At 39.6% G+C, this 19,424-nt stretch overlaps 1 protein-coding gene across 1 annotated transcript in view; it reads left to right on the top strand.

Moving 5' to 3' along the window:
• Positions 1 to 5,486: 5,486 nt before the first annotated feature.
• Positions 5,487 to 19,424, top strand: part of PCSK2 (proprotein convertase subtilisin/kexin type 2) — a 269,306-nt gene continuing 255,368 nt past the window's right edge. The window contains exon 1 of the mRNA XM_036892214.2: positions 5,487 to 5,999. Within this exon, the coding sequence (XP_036748109.2) occupies positions 5,823 to 5,999 (177 nt within the window). The 5' untranslated portion in view covers positions 5,487 to 5,822. The remainder of the gene's footprint in view (positions 6,000 to 19,424) is intronic.

Below are 19,424 nucleotides of genomic sequence, written 5' to 3'. Positions count from 1 at the left end.
ATTTGAATGTGTCTTATTAAAGCCATTATAAAAATTTCTATGGCAAAATGAATTGAGATCTCATACATTGCTTAAACCAAAAGTCACAAACTTAGATGGCTTTATGGGCCAGGTCAAGAATATAACATGAATCGGGAGACTGGGTGAAGATTCCAGCAAATGGAGCAGTTTAGGCCCTATTACCTTTGGGGTCGTGGAAGCCTTGGAGAATTGTAGCTACTAACTTTAGTAAATTATGACCATGTTTTCAAATCTTTGGTTATTCTAAAAGTCACCTCTCAGAAAATTTTTATGGGAAATTATGTATCTTTAAAGGATGGTGACTATTTTTCTTAACACTGTGACCCATATAAAACAGGATTGTGAACCTGATGCCACTAGCATAAATTAACACATCATGGAATGTGTTATCAGTAATTAAGAATACTATGATTAGGTTCTATGTGAATTATAACCTCCTGATTATAGAATTTAAAAAGAGAAAATAAATCTACAAAAGCCACTAGGTGTTATTTCGAATAGTTAGTTCTAGAAATGTCTTGAAGATGTACTTTTTAATTCGCTTTTTCTAGTATCATAAGAAAATAAAATGGATATTGTATGATTAGAGTTCCTAAAAATAGCTGCCATGTTTCTAAAATGACAAAAGGATAGAATATTTTCAGAAGAAATAGAAAATAAGATATTTGAGAGCACAGCCATACAGCTGTTCTTCCAGCTTGTTAAATAACATTATATATCAATTTCTCTACTTGGGCAAGGTCATCCAAACTAATACTAAATGGTGTATAATTATCCAAAGAATTTATGTCTAAGTAAGGACTTTCTTATAATCAGGTGTTCCATTGCAACAGCAGAGTTAGTTTTAAAAAACTAGTATATACATTTACTGTTTGCACTTTTATTTTACACATAAAAATTTTACCCTCTTAAATTCCAGCTTATATTTGCTAACAGGCCATGTACTTTGTTCCTCTGAATTATTTCTACATTTTAGGTAGCTTGAGGAGTACAAAAAAACCACCTCCCTGTTAAAGATAATTTCCATAATCATTTAAAAAGTGAATTGAGGAAGATTTACTGTATTTTTTAAAAAGACCATGAAAAGAAAAGAGAAATAACACAAGGTACAGAATTCATGAATAGGTAATCACTTTCTACAGACAATAAGCAATGTTCCAATAAGCCCTGAGAAATAACTAATTAATTTTCCAAGTGAGCAAACATTATTTTGTACTCTGTAGACCTAAAGAGGCATCTAAAGACAGTGAATAGGAATGTGTTCCTAATTTTCAAAAGAAGATTAAAAGGTCCCTTTATCCTCATTGTTTAGCTACTTCAAATCTTATCAAAATAACAGAACTTAAATTAGCCCCCAAAAACAATTTTTACTGTCCTGGAAAATTATGAAGCAAAGAGTAGCTTTTATTTATGAAGAGTCAATTAGTCTGAATAAATTTGGTGGCTTGTTGATGAAATTATAAAATGAATACAACCCAAAGCACTCTAGATTCAATGCTTTGATGATAATAAAACACTTGATAAGGCCCCATGAGTCCTTTTCACTATATTAATTTAAGATGGCTTAGATAACAGAAGTCAGCTGAGACTACAACTGAGGGAAAAACAGCAATGTCATTTAAGGAAAAGGTATAAGTTGGTAAAATATATAGGAACTGGAGGTAGGACCAAGTGAATTCCAATTATTTAGAAGGAGGAGGTGTACACCAAGGAGCTAATTAAAATTTTCCAAGCACCTGAATCTTAAGTGACAGCAATTATGAAAGTATAGATAAATACTACAGGGAGATGAGGTGAGATCTTGGAAAATAAGAATTATCTGAAGAAAATCTTACAAAATTAATGTTGAGTTCAAAATTTGGCAGAAACCGATAAGCTGGTAATATTACTTCAGAAAGCTTGAGTATGGGCTGGGGAGGGGGAACAGGGTGGGCAGGGTCATTAGGAGGAAACTCCTTGAAAGGGTTGGTCATACGATGTGATAGAGAATTGTGGTGCCCAGTGAAATTATTATTACTGCACTTACAGTGCTCAGAATGAATTGAATGCAGCAGAAATATGAAAGCCTAGTCTGATTTTAACAAGACTGTATTTTAAATTGTAACTTCTGTTGTGCATGCCTTATTCCCCTTCAGACTATACCCCACCCAATTAAAGAGAAATCAAAGAAACAAGATCTTTTCCTAAAGGTCCAAAGAACATTTAGAGACCCAGCCATCTCTTCTAGGGCCTTGTAGTGTTTTCCTCCCCAGTGATGCTTTCCCTGACTTGATAATCCCTGGGACCAAAGTTCTTGCTGAAAAATACATCTGAAAGGGAAGATTCCAGTCATACCTCCATGGTTTGGTTTCTTTTAATCGCACATAGGTCTGTTGATTAATTATTATGAAGTCATAAAATGGGAATATTCTGGCCTTTGCAAGACAGTGACTTCAGAGAGACCCCAGAGGGTATATGGCACATCTTGATTAGAACCAAATACCCATTTTTTCTCTACAGATATAATAGTATCTTACATAGTAAGAACCTCCATATGTTGAGGGTTTTGTGTCTGGTACTAAGTGTCAGCCAGTTTGTGTCATTTATTCTTCCTCAGATTCATAGAACTAGTAAATATGAGACTTTTGGCAGAAGGTTGTATAATAATAAGTCTGTTGACTACCATATTATAAAAAGTATGACTGTCCTCAAGATTTCTCAAGCTTTTGGTGATGATTTCTACATCATAGTCTGGACTGTGGCAATGCTCTGAAATTGTAGGCTTTCAAATCCAACTGTCCCCTTTTATTGATAAGGAGAGAAAGTCTTGGAGAGAGGCAGTGGTTGGTCTCAAGTGGCACAGTCAGTGACAACAGAGCCTGCAATAGAGCTCCTGTCAACTGGATTCCATTTCAATCCTTGAAACACTGCTGCCATTCTCCAAAATTACTATTGGTGTTCGGGAAAAAGAAGCATAGAAATTGTCACCTAAAAGAAGTAATGTGAGTATGTACGTGGATGTGATTTTGTATTTCAAATGACAATTCAATGTACAGATACATTTCCTAAGCTTATTGACTGCATTGTTATGCATTAGAAATTTAACATTTGCATCACAAGAGAAATTTTCTAGTTTCATTTCCTCTCCAATTCTGACAACATTATGAGGAACTGTATGCTATGTAAACCACTAAAAATGTCTTATCTTAATCAGCCATTCAGGCTTTATTTAGCTTGCACCCAATTTTACACAGTTTTAATTATTTAAAATGCAGATACATAAGATTCAACATTTACTAGCATTTCATCTTTGGAATTTATTTAAGAAATGAAGTATTGCTCTAAGGCTTCAGAAAAAAATTAATAAATATCTCTGAATAGATGATAATTTCATGTTCATTTTCAGAAAGATTTAGCTCTATTAGCTAAACACCCATAATCTTCTAAATTGACTTATCTGATGCTCTTCAGATCTATTTTTCTAAAGATTTAGATCTTATCTTTGTTGTTGCTTTTGAAATACTCTCCATGATTGTGAATCCATCTAATGTAATTTTCACATTTGGTGCCATTCTTCTCAAATGACAATACAGGGCAGGAAGAACCATTTGGTATTTCTTCATGTCAGCTATTACTTTGATTCAAAATATGGATGAAATATAAGGAAAAGAAAGGAAGAGCTGAAGGTCTCTGAGTAAGGAAACCTCACATTAAATTTAAAAGATGGACTATAAAGCTGTGGAGTAAGACAGGGTGATAAAAACATGAGCCTCTGAGCAGTAAAGAACTGAGGAACCCAGAGAAGCTGTTCGCTTTTATTAATACTTTCCCAGAACCTTGTCTCTACACTGGCCTCTTTCATCTTTAGCCTAAGTCCTAGCCCCTTCTTAGCATACCATTTAGCTTTTCTTAAAGGAATTCAAGTATTACCACCACTAATACTAATACTAATACTAATACTAATGATTACATACAGATTTCTTATGCTTTAACCAAAATCTTCCATAATAACTATATTTTACTTGGCAAAGTTTAAAAGGGCTCTGAGGGAACAAACTATGTCAGCAAGGATATCTGCTTTGAAGATAGTGTGTTCCAAGGCATTATGTGTCTATCCATTTCTACCAATACTGTTTTTTTGTGTGTATATTCTGACTTCATGCAGAAAGGAAAAGGGGAAATCAGTTTTATAAAGAAACATGTTTGCATGTGTGTGTTTAGGGGTGTGTGTGTGTGTAATGTATCAGTATTATTATCTCTCTCTCTTTCTCTCCCTGGCTGTATTGCAGACACTGAAGCCTCTAGGATAAAGGTCTTTTATCTCTTTTCCAAGTAAGGCAAGATTTTGAACTTTGAGTTAAATAATAATTGGGATTCATGTACATACTCTGTAATTCAACAATATTTGAGCTGCAATAAACCAACCATCCTCATTTCTTTGCAGACATTGGGTTCCTGCTTCTTGTCACTCAGGCAGGAAGTCAGTGTGAACAGTTAGTAGCGTGTGAGCACACGTTTCTGAACTGGGTAGTTTAGTTGACCCCCTGCCACTTGGCCTGAATTTCACCTCTTGGAGGACGCTCAACTGGAGTCTTGGATCGGCTCCTGGAATTTGTGGCTACACCTTCCCAACCGCACACCCTCGTTGTCCTTGTGCATCTGAAGGTCTCCAAGTCTGCGATTTCACCTCCAGGTCTGTCAATCCCGCCGTGCCTCTCTTGAGGGCAGTCTAAGCGGAGACGCTCTGATTCCTGGAGGAGTCTCATCTGATCACAATTGCTGATGGGGGCGAGCCTGATCTCCTGCTAGGCTTCCCAGCTGCTTGGCTCCAGACATGCCTGGAGCCTAACAAAAAAAAGCTTGTTCTTGCACTCTCGGCCCCTGAGTCACCCCTATAAGGCTGCTTTCCGCGTCCCTCCCTGTTGCAGGCTGGAAAGTAACGCTCCCCTGGGATTTACCCAAAGTGATGAGGAAGGGTTAATATTTGCTTTGTTATTGGGCGAACAGAAAGCAAGTACCCCTTGACCGTGAGCATGTGTGTGAGAGAGACAGAGAGAGTTGTTTTACAGCGAAAAAAAAAAAGCAGAGAAGAGGAATAGGAAGAAGCCGGTGCCCCAGCTCCCCGCGGGGCTTCAGAGAGCGGCGCACATCGTAATTCCCTGTCCAGAGCCTTACAGATCTCCACAAACAATGACATCACTCCGGCGCCGCCGGCCAGATTACAGCTGGGGGGATTTTCCTGGGAACACGGCGGGCCGAGGAGCAGAGATGGAGGCGCTCTCCCGGGTGCTGAAAGGGGCGGGGGCGCAGGCTGGCCGCGCGGCGCCCCCCCGCGGGCGGAGGCGGACCAGCCGGGCCGGGGGCGGGCAGGGGCGGGCCCGGGCGGACCGGGGCGGGTCCCGCCGCTCCTCCGGCTCTCATTGGCTGCTGTCGGGCGCACGTCACCCAGGCTGGAGCTCTCCGTGCCCAGGGAATTGGAGCTGAGGAGGAGCTGAAAATGCAGATTTAGCATCAAGCACAGGCAGACGCTCGCTCTTTCTCTCAGATACACACAGCTCCCCACATTCGCACCTCTGCCAGCCAGCCGGGCCGCCTGACTACACGGCTTCCCCGCCAACCAGAGGCTGGAGGAGAACACACATTGATTTGCTGTTTTCCAAGCCCCTAATCAGTCGGTCTCTTTCGCTGCACAAAGATTTTTTTTTAAACAAACAAACAACAACAAAAACTACATATATATATTTTATTTGCACCTTCCTTTCGAGTCTCCTGCTCCGCCAGCCTGCGCTCCTTCTAACACCACTTTTCACTCCCAAATAAAGATGAACGGTGGCTGTGTCTTTCAGTGGAAGGCGGCTGCCGGGCTCCTCTTCTGTGTCATGGTTTTCGCATCTGCCGAGAGGCCGGTCTTCACGAATCATTTTCTCGTGGAGTTGCAGAAAGGGGGAGAAGAAGAAGCTCGCCAAGTTGCAGCAGAACACGGCTTTGGAGTCCGAAAGGTACGATCTCCCTTGCATTTCGCATGTTAAGATTCGAAACGGGGGCAGCCCTGCGCAGTCTCATTGCAGATTTACAAGTTTTCTCTCTCATGCGATGCAGATATTTTGCCATCGGCTCTTTAACACCACATTGCCTCTGGTGATCTTTCACGGCTTATGTAATTAAAATGTCCTTCAAATTGTATTCGTAAGGTCATAAAAATAATTTATTGGTCTATGACTTCGTAGCGAAAACAGGATATAACACCATTCAAACAATGCGGTGCGCCCGGGCTGCTGTCCGAGGTACCAAGTTCTCAAGGCTGCTACCAGGGAATGGAGGGATGAAGTGCTGAACATCTGGGCTTGGTGTTGTCTCGCCGGGAATGAATCCTCCGCCCCCATCTCCCAGGAAAAGAGTAGTTTCCGACGGACATAGCTCAAAGCTTGGACACTGCCGTTCTCCTTCCTGCTTTTCGGACCCCGCGCCGGAGGGCGTCCCTCCCGGTGACTTTGATCCCTGCCCTTTTTCCAGGGACAACAGCCCCCTGGCTCCAGGACACTTGCAAACATGACTGGGTTTTCTTTCCAAATCGGGGCTGAACTTCTCTCCCTCCCCATCGCCCACGTTCGCCCACCCCCAAGCGTACTCCTAGTTAGCTCTCTGGTTCTCAACTCACAACTGTGGAAGCTGGAAAGGTAAATTTCGAGGGAGTTCCCTACGGAGAGGTCGAGGTATCTCTCCTGGTATGTGGGAGGCCAGTTTGGCTTTCCCACGAGGACACGGGGATCTCCGTTCCAAGTTGTCAGAGTTCGACCGTTTGGTCAGCTGGATGAGGCTCTTAACCTAGACGCCTCGGGACTCTCTTGGTGACTCCAGGGCACCCATTCTGGGAGGTCAAGGGAAAGGAGAGCGTTATGTAGGGACCGCGGCTGACCTCTTGTCAGGGATCCCAAGAGGCCTTAGGGGACCTGGAAAAGGGGGATGGAGAGGGTGCAAGGAGAAACGGGGCGAGGGGAATCCGGAGGACAAAAGGATGCGATTTTACAATCAGAGAGACAGTGGGGGCCTATGGGATTCCGGGCCCCTTCTCCTCCCTCCTGATGCCAGGAAAGAGACAAAGATTCCCGGCGGGTATTTGCGGTAGCTGCTTTTGCCTCTCAAGGGCAGCGCAAACTGGGACTCCTGTCAATCCCTTCCGTCCCGACTTCCCACACCCGCTGCCTCGCTCCCAGCCTCCGCAAAGGCTCCTTTATAATCTGAGGGCTCACCGCCTCCGTAGGGCGTTGGCAGCAGCGATTTTGACCCCAGGAGGGTTTCACAGCGAGTTTGACAGAGGTCTGGGAGGAGGTGCCAGGTCCTCCAGTGGTGCACAAGCAGGTCTTGCAGAAAGGAACTTGTTGCTCCCGGTGAACGTGGGTGGAGCAGGGGCGAGAAGACACCAGCTGAGGGAGCAGCGCGCTGTCGATCTGGCTCAGGGTCTGGAGTTTGTTTCAAGAGTGCCACCCACACAATAAACAGACCCTCTTTCCTTCCCACCCTACTCCCCAAACTTGGCAAGATCCAGGCACCATAAATATAATAGTGATTATTATTAGCTGACTGTTATAGAGCACCTTTTTTTGTGCTGGAGTCCTTACATTTTTATTTAATATTCTCAACAACTTTGAGGAATCCATTATTATTAAGTCTATGGCACTGATAAGGATATTGACTCAGATAAGGACCCAAGATAAAAACCGCCAAGGATTTAAACCCAGATCTTTCAGAGATGAATTCAATGCACCTTACCCCTTAGTACATACCAAACTAAGTGCTCTACAGGGTATGGTGACCTTTTGGGTATGCCGAAATGGATGGGATGTGGTATCAGGTTCTTTAGTTCTTGAGAGTAAAAGGGACACAGTTGATGTAGAAATAACTGCCACCCTCACCCTCACAGTGTAAGCAGACACTGCTGTCTCCTCTTTATTTCCCCTTTTGAAAATGCCTTTAGGATTTGATCTTAGAAACTTAATCGAATCGAAGTGTAACCAACACCGATAATGCTTTAACTTTTTAATTCTCCAAGAGGGTTACATTTCTTTTTGTATAGAACTAAGCAGCTTAATGAGGTATTTATGGTTTTGATGATGGATTTTGAGCAAGGAGATGCTTAGACAACCTCATCATAAATGAATGTGAATCATCTCTACTACACTTAACTTAAAATCTCAGGGTACTCATATTTGGGGTGAAATCTGATACCTCAGCCTCTCTCCATTCTTTTTGGGAGAGTAGACCACTAGTTTTGCATCATAGCCTCAAACCTGCAATTCCTATCCAGGAGAAGTGGGATTTTACCTTGCCATCTCTCTCCTTACCTCTCCACAATTTCTCAGAAGTAGTATCTCTTATTCAAATGATTTTTACCCTGACACATATTTAAGTAAAATTCAATCGATGACAACACACACTTGTGTCTGACAAATCCTTGCCCAATGCTACGCCTGTCTGGAGTAAGCCCTTTTTTCCTCCCTTGGGTCCATAGCTCACCCATCCTTCAAGACCCATCTCCAGACCTTACCTAATGCTTTAGACCACAGTGAACTTTCCCTTCTCAAATTCCTGTGGGACAAAAAAAGCAAGGCCTACATGACACATGAGCTTGTATATGCCATCTCTTGTCTTGTAGTCATTTCACATGTTTAAGAAAACATGGGTGTAAGTGTTTCCACTTAAGTGGTAAATATGCAGTGATGATATCTTCTATATTTCTAGTTTCCTCACCAGAGCCACCATGTTACTCGGTTTGCCAGCCTGCAAGGAAACTTCCTTAGCTTTGCTTATTACTCCACGTTCCCAAAAATTTGTCTGTGCTGTTTTCATTACTATACTGTACTTTGGTCAACATTTGTTACTTCTTTTTCATTTAAAACCTCCAATGCTTCCTTCTCCTTGTCCTCTCTAACACTTCATGTACCTCTCAGCTCTACTGTCCCATCCTCTCTGATACTCAGTTTCAGCTACCAAAGATTCCCAATATTATTCATTCAGAATAAAGGTCATCTATGCAAACTAAAGGAACCTGCTATTTTACTCACTTATATCATCTAGCCTTACACACCTGTAAGGGAGAAATTATTGGCATTGGCCTTAATTCTTGAAAAAAAAAACTTAAAGCTCTAAGAGATCAGTTAACTGCTCATATTTGGAAAGTGAAAAACTCAAATTTAAAACCAAATTTGCATCCAAAAATAATTTTATTTTTCTATATGCTGCTTCCAGGAAGCCTTCCCTGACTGCTAAGAACTGTACTACTGGGGCACCATTTTAGAGTTCAGATATCTTTCATTTCCTTTCTTTCATTTTACTTTTTTCTGTTTTTTGCAAGAACATGACCAAACAATTATATTTCTTCTCTAAAATGGAGTAAAAATGCCTGTAATTTTGCCTTCAAAAAGGTGTGTTAAGACTAAAGTTTTCTATTTTATCATGATCTGCCCAAAGACATATGTTCATCAGAGAAGATGCATATGTCTAGGAGAGTGGGAGAATTTGCAGCAATGACATAGGCATTTTTCTTAAGAATGCCTTGAAATTCTTAGTACACTACTAATCTAATTCCCCTGAAAAGAAAAACAAAAATTATTTATTAAAGCAACAGTTGCAGGCTGGCCAAAAATCAAGTAAGAATTAAGGTAAAAAACCCAAACACCTGACAGTTAGGTACTTTGTTTTGCTATGGTATGTTTTGGTTTTTTATCCATGAAGGACTAAAGCTGAGATGATTACACAAGTAAAATCATGTGACTACCTTTATATGTGTAATAATTATTTCTGTAATTTAGTAGTAACTGTGCTGTTATGTAATGAAAGAATAAATTTCTGGTCATTTTAATTTTATTGAAATATATTTTAGGAAAGAGTACAACTTAACATATTTTCACAAACTGGGTACACATGTGTAACCAGTACCTCAATCAAGAATAGCATCTCATAGGACCCCTCTTTCTTATTTGGGCAGTTTTTAGTTTTAGGTTACTACAAAGATTGTTTCTGTGGTATTGTAGTATACATATGTTGGTGTATACATATATGCCTTTCTGTTGGAAATTACCCTGGAGTAAAATTGTTTAGTCAAAGGGCTTGCATACATTCAACTTTAGAAGGCTGTATCAGTTTTCTATTGCTGCTTAAGAAATCACCGCAAACTTAGTGGCCTAAAACCACACAAATTTGGTATTTCATCATTTTCATGGATAGGGAATCTGGCACATTTTAGTTGAATCTTCTGCTCAATACCTCACAGGCCAAAATCAAGATGTTGGCTAGCTGTGTCCTCATCTAGAGGCACAACTAAGGAAAAATCCACTTCCAACCATATTCAGGTTTTTAGAAGAATTCAGCTCCTTATATTTAAAGCATGGAGTCCTCATTTTCTTATGGGCTGCTGAACTAGGATTACTCTCAGCTCCCAGAGACTACCTTCATGACCTTGCCACATGACCCCCTCACAGATTTTTTCACACTCTCACCCTTCAAATCTCTTCCTTCAGGAAGGGCCCAGTCCCAGCTTAGAGTTAACCTGGTAAGGTTGGGTCCACCCAGGATACTTTCTTTTTTTATTCTTTTGATTAACTCAGGTAAACTAATTTGAGACTTGAACTACATTTAATAAATCTCTTCACCCCTGCCATATAATGTAATCTAATCACAGAAGTGAAATCCATCATATTCACAGGCCAAAAGAGGGGATTATGCCAAGCATGTACTGGGGAGTTGAAGTCTTGGGGCCTGTCTCAGAATTCTGCCAACACAAACCAACTGGCAAGCAGTTTTCCAAAGTAGTTATGCCAATTTACATTCCTTCCAGCAGTGTGTGAGGATTCTGATTGCTCCACATTCTCACCAACATTTAATATTTTATGCCTTTTCCTTTTTAGCTATTTTGGCGTGTGTGTAGTAGTGTCTCACTGTGAGCTTAATTTGCATTTCCCTTATGATCAATTGAAACTGAATGCCTGTTCACATCCTAATTGGTGATTTGGGTATCCTTTTTTATACAGTATTTGTTCAGGGCTTTTGCCATGAAAAGTTTTTCTTTTAGGTTGTCTGTCTTAATTTTTGGTTTGTAGGTATTCTTTATACATCATGGATAAGAATCTCATGTCAGATATAAGTACAGTTGACCCTTGAACAACACAAGTTTGAACTGCATGGGTCCACTTATAAGCAGATATTTTTCAATAAATATATTGGCAATCTTTCTGGAGATTTGTGGCAATTTGAAAAAACATTTTCTTTTCTCTAGTTAATTTTATTGTAAGAATACCATATATAATACATATAACATACAAAATATGTGTTAATCAACTATGTTATTGATAAGGCTTCCAGTCAACAGTAGGTTATTAATAGTTAAGTTTCTGGGGAATTAAAAGTTATATGCAGATTTTGAAAACAGAGGTCAGTGACTCCTGTTGTTAAATGGTCAACTATATTTTGAATTTTTATTTTGACCCTTTTAAAGTATCTTAATGTCCCAACAACATTGGGTGCAGATTATATCATTTTACTCGCACTTTGTCATGCACTCACCTGCCAGTCAAAAGAAGAGCTCTCCGACCATAGTCCCCTATCCTTTGCCCCATACTTCTCTAGATCAGGATAAACGTGGTTCAGAGGGGGAAAAAGTAGAATATAGATTTTATCTTAAGTATTTCCTGAAGGGTTCCTATCTAAGAAGCCCTTAAGGGACAGTTTCTCAGGAACTGCAAGATCTACTACCACAGTAGCCAAAGGAAGATAGCCCAGAGCCCTACTTCCCCAGTACGGCTGCCACAAATTCCTTTCAGACCCCAGTTTAATACAGTATGCCTCAGGTCACGTCCAAGCTCATCCCTCATGCCTGCTCTGGTTGATCTAGACCATAGTGTTCTCTTTGCATGTAATCTGCTCCTTTTCCTTGGCATCGGTCACATCTGTCACAGCCCTCACTATACCCAGAGCCCCTATGGAGGCTGGAGAAAACGAGGGACAGTAAGGATGATAGGATTCGGAGACAGACAGCACTTGGACCTCGGCTAGGTTACAAAATCCCTCAGAGGTTCATTTTTACTTGAAATGGTTAATTAAACATAGCAGTTGTGAAAAATAAATAGCGTAGTGCCTGTAAGGTTATGGACATAGTGCTGAGTGCATAGAATTAAACTTAAACTTAAAATTATTGAATTAGTAATACTAGTAAGGTGATGTCCTAGCCACAGTTTTACTTAAGAAGGCAATTGTGGGTTGTACTTTCTTGGGAGTGACAACCTGACTGAGTGAGGACTAGATACTCAGCCCAATGGGAACCCATCCATGAGTTAGCTACCGTCCATGAGAAGGCCTGGCCCAAATAATTCAGTGAATTTAATTCATTATGGATCATGGTAATTATCTCAACAAGTCATACTGGCTTCCTTAAGAAATTTGACTCACTAGCTGTGCAGAGAGGAGAATGGAATCTAGATGCCATGAGAGAGCTCATCCAGGCCATAGCAGATGCAGATATTTTATCTGAGTTCCAAGTAACTTTCCAGTTCCACTTTCCAACAAATGACATCTGTGACAGAGGCAGAAGGCCTATCACCAAAATAATTTCCTCTTCTACCTGGGCTGCTGCCACACATTTCCCAGCCTGCCTTGTCAATGACTGCAGCCATATGACAATTCTAGCCAGTGTAATGTACATGGAAGTGATGTGCACTTCTTCCATGCTTGATGCATAAAAACATCCCATACATTAATTCACTCATTCTTCTCCTCTGAGGCTTGATGGGATTACAAAGAGTACCTTTGAAAGCCGAAGGCCAAAGATAGCAGTCACTGTATGAAAGAAGCCCAGGTCCCTGATTCCTGACTTAGAAGACTTACAGAGTGAGAAATTAAACTGCTATATATTAAGGTATTGAGATTTGAGAGTTTACCTTTAGAACAACCAGCTGTACTCGAATCAATATGCCATCTTAGTGTCTCTTTTCTTAATTTGCTGGAGTCGCTCTCCAAACCTTGTACTCAAACCAAGCCAAATCACCACAATAACTTTTTAAAAATTTAGGAGAACTCTCATATTTTCATCTCATAAGGTCAACCAACTTTTCAGATCTTTGTGATTTGTCTTCTCCAAGACAAGCAAGAATACATAATCCATCCAACAGCCTGTCCCTCCCACTGGCAACATGTATGCCCTACTCCTCATACTCCTTACGTGCTTCTTGGCTGTTAAACACACAGGGATCACAGGTGATGATTTGGCCATCAGCACCGAGAGAAGGCACTTGAACTAATCTCCAGGACACTACTCTTACAGCAGCCATTTATTTATAGGCAGCAGTTTAGCTAGGAAACAGAAGTAGATAACAACCAGAAAATCAACCACTGGCAGACTCTTGTGTTTCCCTAAAATTGCCAGCTTAGAAACTATCTGTAGTAGAACAGATGAGCTCTTTAAGCAGAGAAAAATAAAGCCTGAAGTTAAAACTTGATCAAAATACAAAAGAAGGGGGAAATTACACCTTTTTCTCTCAATTGAATGAATATCTAGAAATCAATCTCTATTTCAAAAGGTCTTATTAACTGTAGATCATAATGTTATAGCACATCAGGAGGTGATGTTATAGTTAAGTTTGCAGTAATTACATATGTGGCTGTAACTGCTCAAAGAAGTCAGCCTTTAAAAAATAAAACATGAAACCTGAAGCTGTAACTTCCTCTCCCCACTAGAAGAGTGGCTTCATTTTACATTAATATGCAGATCTATCTTTTCAAAAAGAAACTCTGTATTGAATTTGTGAATTATCATTTGAGATTCAAAAATCACAGAACAGTTCAAAAATAGGAGTTACAGTTTGATCTCCTTTACTAAGATATATTTGTTATAACCAAAGTCCACTAACTGGCCATAATCCACTAATGGTTGGAGAATCAAGAAATTACATCTAACTCAACACTATTAATGGATGAGGTATATATGTATATATATGAAGTACATATAAAAAGCAATAAGCTCTCTCAACAGATTTTTTTCATCCTTAAAGTAATTCAACCTTAGTTTTTTGAGGAATGTTGTGAAGTGCTGAGATCTCCAATAAGGATAACCGAATATGATAAACTCTTGGGTTGAAAGTGAAAAATTGACACTAACTCTTAATTTTCCCACTTGAATGAATTAGACCTAAGAATGCTACAAGATGTTGATAGTTTCTCCATTAGAAAGCTGACAAGAACATGAACAAAACTGCAGAATCCTGTGGCTGCTCTTTCTTTGGCACTGATGCCCATCAGCATCCAATACATCTCCTAATTCAGGAGATTCGCTTAATGCTCACTTTGTAACAGGACAGAGAGATTTCAAAAAAAAGCAAGAAAAATATAGGACCACTTCTTTGGGTACATCAAGAACATGAAGATAATAACTTTGGTTTAAAACATTTGCTGAGTGTTATAATGACATTGGGGAAAATTGTTTTGGCCTTGTGTACTTAGGTTTTATTGTTCCAAAGTTTTAATTTAAGCTGAGGGCAATGACATTGTTAGTCTCGCTTTTTATGTAAACACAATACCTGGCAAAATTAAGCTTACAATGAATATTTGTTGAATGAATGATCTAATTTATATTGGTATAAGATTTCATAGACAATTGAGCATTTTTCCTCTTGAGATTATATAAGCCAACAAGATAAGTGAATTTGGGGGATGGAAATTTGGGAATGGCAACAGCTTACTGTAAGGACAATATGCCTACACATTTGGCACTCATGATACCATGAGTGGGAATAATCAAGTTGAATAACTTGAGACAAGTTAAGAATCCCAAATCACATGAAAATATATAACAACCTTATTATTTTGTCAAAATTACACATTCTCATTATTTTTAAAAAATATCAAGTAGTAAAAACAAGCATTGAAAGAAAATATTTTATTTTATTATACCAAATCTCATTACTCAGAAATACCCATTAGCAGCATTAGGTAAACTTTATTGCAAATATTTCTGTAAGCATATATATAGAGAGAAGAGAAATAGTTAGACAGAATTGCTTTACAGAACTGGGATCATATTATACAGACAATTTTTAAATTTTAATTATTTAATTATTTTAAGATTGAACAGAAGAAAAGGAAATTGAAAGAAAACAGAAGCAATTGTTAAACTTCAGATAAAGTGGCCACATAGAAGAGGTATTACTTCCTAATAGGTCTCCTTAAAATTCAGGAAAATAATTATTGTGTGTAATATTTAAGAGTTTGTGATTATTTTATATATAAATGGTAAATAGATAAGATATAATTAATTACATGTTTAATAACTTAATTACATCTCTCAGCTTCAGGGAGTTATGAACTCCATGCTCTGCAAAATGGGGAAATTAGCATCTTAACACTTCCTCTCACTTTCCCCATTTCCACATTCCAATGTTTGTTAGGTGTATTATTACTTTTGTATCATGTTACATATTAATAACTAACCACCTGCTTATAGCCATAATTCACAGTATTGCTTAAATTGGTTCTATATTAAAATTGCCTCTAATTCATCACAAATCCTTTTACCAGAACTTCTTTAATTCCAACTTCATTTTCACTCATCTCTTGGTTAGCTGGGTTTTACTGAAAAGTGAAAAGATTCACCTAATCATCAAAAAGGGATGATCCTCTGTGTGAGATAAAAAAGAGAGGAATGGGCAAATGAAGTTCAATTTGTAGATCACAGAAGAGAATATGTGGGTGAATATCCACTTAAGAGTCACAATTACTTCAAAGATGTGGGAGGCAAGGTCATAGCTTGGAAGAAGGAAAGAGGTGACAGAGTAGGAGCTTCCAGGGACATAAAATTTTGTACTGCTAATGAGAATGGAAGGGGACAGCAACACAGGGCAAATAATGACTTCTGGGCAGTACTAAGGGGCCAAGTGGAGAGAATGGATTTATAGTAACACTAACTCAGTCATTTTCTGAAGCAGCATTCAGATGGGAGTGGTGGAGGTTGAGAAGGAGAGAAATGGAGCTTTCGAAAAGTGGGATACCAATAAAATAGAAGAGAAGGTAAACTGAAATTAATAGGGGGAAAGGTGAAGGGGAGAAAGCTGTGGTTAGTGAGTGGGGTATCAAAGTTCAAGGCCAAAAATTGAGGACTTTTACATAATGATGAAGTCCAGGTGATAATAATAATGATAATTTCATAAGGATAAATTTTCAGGGAATGATAAAGTTAGTTACCAAAGTCAAAACAAGATGAAGGTGGTCAAGGAACTGGAAGTCAAAGCACGAGCAATCATCCACACATGCCTCTGTGGTGCCATGGCCTTAGCCAGCACTGCGAGAAAATGGAGAGGAGAGCTCCTAAGACAAATTTGAAGAACTTTGGATCTGGAAGGTAAAAGAGGAACCAGTAGAGGAGGTAGAATGTGTGTAGTCCGAGATATGGAAAGAGAATCAAGAGAGTGCAGGTCTGTGAAAGAAAGAGGGATGAAAGTTAACGCAGAAAAACAGGCAGCCATGGCTACTGGTGTTAGAGGTGAAGTCTTGTTAAAATTGCATTAGCCGCCTGCACATTGGAAGAGGAGAGATCTGTTAGTTTGGGTAACCAGGAGTTTAAATCCTGGAAGAAGGATTTCAGTGCAAGTTGTTTGTTTATGGAGTGATTCTAGAAAATATTCTTAGGAGAGTAGGGAATTAAGACAGGGAAGGGAGCAGGAATTAAGGCAAGGTGTCACAGTGAGCAACTGAGGCTCAATCTCACTGGGAAACCCTGAGAGCTGGTATAGAAAAATGTGCCCCAGAGTTTTCCTTTCTGAGTGATGAAGAAGCTGGGATATTTTTATGCCAACTATAATCAGACATGGACTCATGATTGACAGTTACTCCTGGTGATATTAACTCTCCAGCATTTTGACTTGGCACATGTTCAAATAGAGTAGAATTTGGCCAACCAGAGAAAGCTCTTCAAATGAATAGATACAGAGGCGGTCATGCACTAAATGCTAAGGTCCAAAGAGATCTGAGCAGGAAAATGATCATGTCTGCTACAGGAAGGAAACCAAACTGACAGGTAGCAGTAAATATGATGAAGTGGACATATCAAGGGTAGACAATAACTTTAAGAAGCATGGTGGTTAAGGGAGGACAAGAAGAAAAGTATTATTATGATGATTAAATTTATGTGGTTTTAATAATCTTTATGAAGAATTTTTTTAAACACTAATTACACCACTTGGAGATTGTGACCCTACCAAAATATCATGACATACCTAGCTAATTATTCAGTCATTAAATTTTTACAAATATCTGCAATTACAGAATTACAACCCGTCAGAACAGGAAGGGATCTTAGAAAGACATTAACTTATCCCTTAATTTTACATATGGGGAAAAGGAGATCAAACATGATGCTTATGTTCGTAACTATTTGTAATGAGCATTTGAACCTGGAGCTGACTGACTGTAGTTCAGAGACAGGAATCAACATACCAGCCTTTCCTACTAGATGAGACAGAGAACTGGACTGAGATTCCTATGAGTGATTAGCCACAGAACCCAACCTGATCTACCATACCAGTTCATTACAGATCCTCTTGGTCTGTTTTTACCCCTAAAATTGTTATGAATTCCAGTTTTCTAAGCAAAGCTGCTCATAGATTCAGGGATTCCATACCAACAGCAACCTATTGAATTTACACTTGGTGAATAACAGAATTTATATTTCTGTGTCTGGCCTCTTAGTGACTAATACAGTGCTGCACATTTAGGAAACACTCAACACCAGAACAAATGATAAGAAAAAAATCTAAAGGCTTAGGATTATCATAAGGTGCTCACTAAATGACAGACTGTGTTATGAGATGCTGTAATCAAGAAGACCAAGCATGTTAGGAAAGGTTGTGTGAATATCCTATTTTGTGCCTGTGCTTGTATCCTAATTAATTAGGCTTCAACCAATTACTTACCATTAGTAGCCCAAAACTTTGTGACTTAATGGGAAATTAAGAAGCCAGTAACAGAGGAGAATAAGATGATCCACATATTCTATCTACTCCTTGTCCTTAGCCTGTTCTTCATTTCTGTGAAGGAGGAAAAGGTCAATATTATCAAGAGACCATCAGTTCTCTTTGGAGATGATGGAAGTTCAAGCACAAGAAGGTAGTTGGCATCCAAGAGTCAGTTCTTGTCAGTTCCTGCTCACTATTCCTAGGGACTGTCAGCCAAGCAAGACCTTGCAGAGCCTAAGATGTGGGAAGAAAGATGGGAAACAAGCCATCACAGATCTCTTCAAGTCCAGGAGCAGCACCATGTTGAGGGGGTGGGGCAGAATCATGCTGAAGGAACCTTGGAGGGTTGTGTCTTCAATGAGGCTTGTCATGAACCCAAACTTGGACCCAGAAGCTGAAGCCAGAAACAAACCAAGAAAGAAAGAACCAAAGAAAAGTTATGGGAGTTTGAAACCAATGGACAAAGAGAGTAATAGCCATAGTCATAGGGGCTATGAGTGAAAGTACAGAAGGAGAAGAATATTCAGTTCACTTGACAAACTGTACTGAGTATATTCAACAAGCAAGTATGATGTCAGACATTGAGACATGGATTTGGGAATAAATAGACAATTGGGATTCAATCCCAGTGGTCTAAGAATGGTTTCAGGATATTGAGAAGAGATCAAGCCCCCATGCACAAACACTTGTTATGTCTTTGCTTGAATTCCATTGGCCGAAGCAAGCTACATGGCCAAGTTCAGCATTCATATGGGAAGGAGCCAACCAAGGGAACTGATACAAAGACGGAAACAAAATGCAGACCCTTATTACTGCAACATTCTATGACTTGACCCTCTATGAGTTATAGCATCTCTGAGTTGTTTCATCAAAGGGTGAGGAAGCTGGGAATTTAACCACAAGGTCCCATTCTTTCTTGGATGAGGGTTGCATCTCTGCAATACGGAGGGCATAGGTTGGATGAAATACAGGGCCTGACTTCAAGAATCCACAGAGGAGTAAGAGTAGCTCTTTTATAAAAAACTGGAGTACTGGCAGTAAGCCTTGTGATAAATCTCTGATATTATATATGTGGGGAAGGGAAGTCTTCACAAGCCAGGCAATGTCAAGTTGAGGTGAATTTGCATTGAGGCTCATAATTTCAGCCAGTTAAAAGAAAAAGGGGTTTGTAAGGGATGGCCCAGCTTACACAACAAAGTACACCAGAATTTTAGAAGAATTGCAAGTAGTTTTGTCTGACTAGATGCTGAGAGAGACTGGGAGACAAAGCCAAAGATAAGGACTGGGGTTAGTTCATGAGGCATTACCCATACCATGCAGAGGAGTTTGGGTTTTGTGGGTAGGTAGAAGGAGGCATTGAAGGGTACTTGGAAAGTATAACAGCCATCTACAGGAAACCCTAGGATAACAAGTTGAGCAAATAATAGTGAG

Source organism: Manis pentadactyla, chromosome 5 (assembly GCF_030020395.1).
Source record: "Manis pentadactyla isolate mManPen7 chromosome 5, mManPen7.hap1, whole genome shotgun sequence".
In the NCBI taxonomy this organism is placed as follows: domain Eukaryota; kingdom Metazoa; phylum Chordata; class Mammalia; order Pholidota; family Manidae; genus Manis; species Manis pentadactyla.
This window is presented reverse-complemented; position numbering and strand designations above follow the sequence as displayed.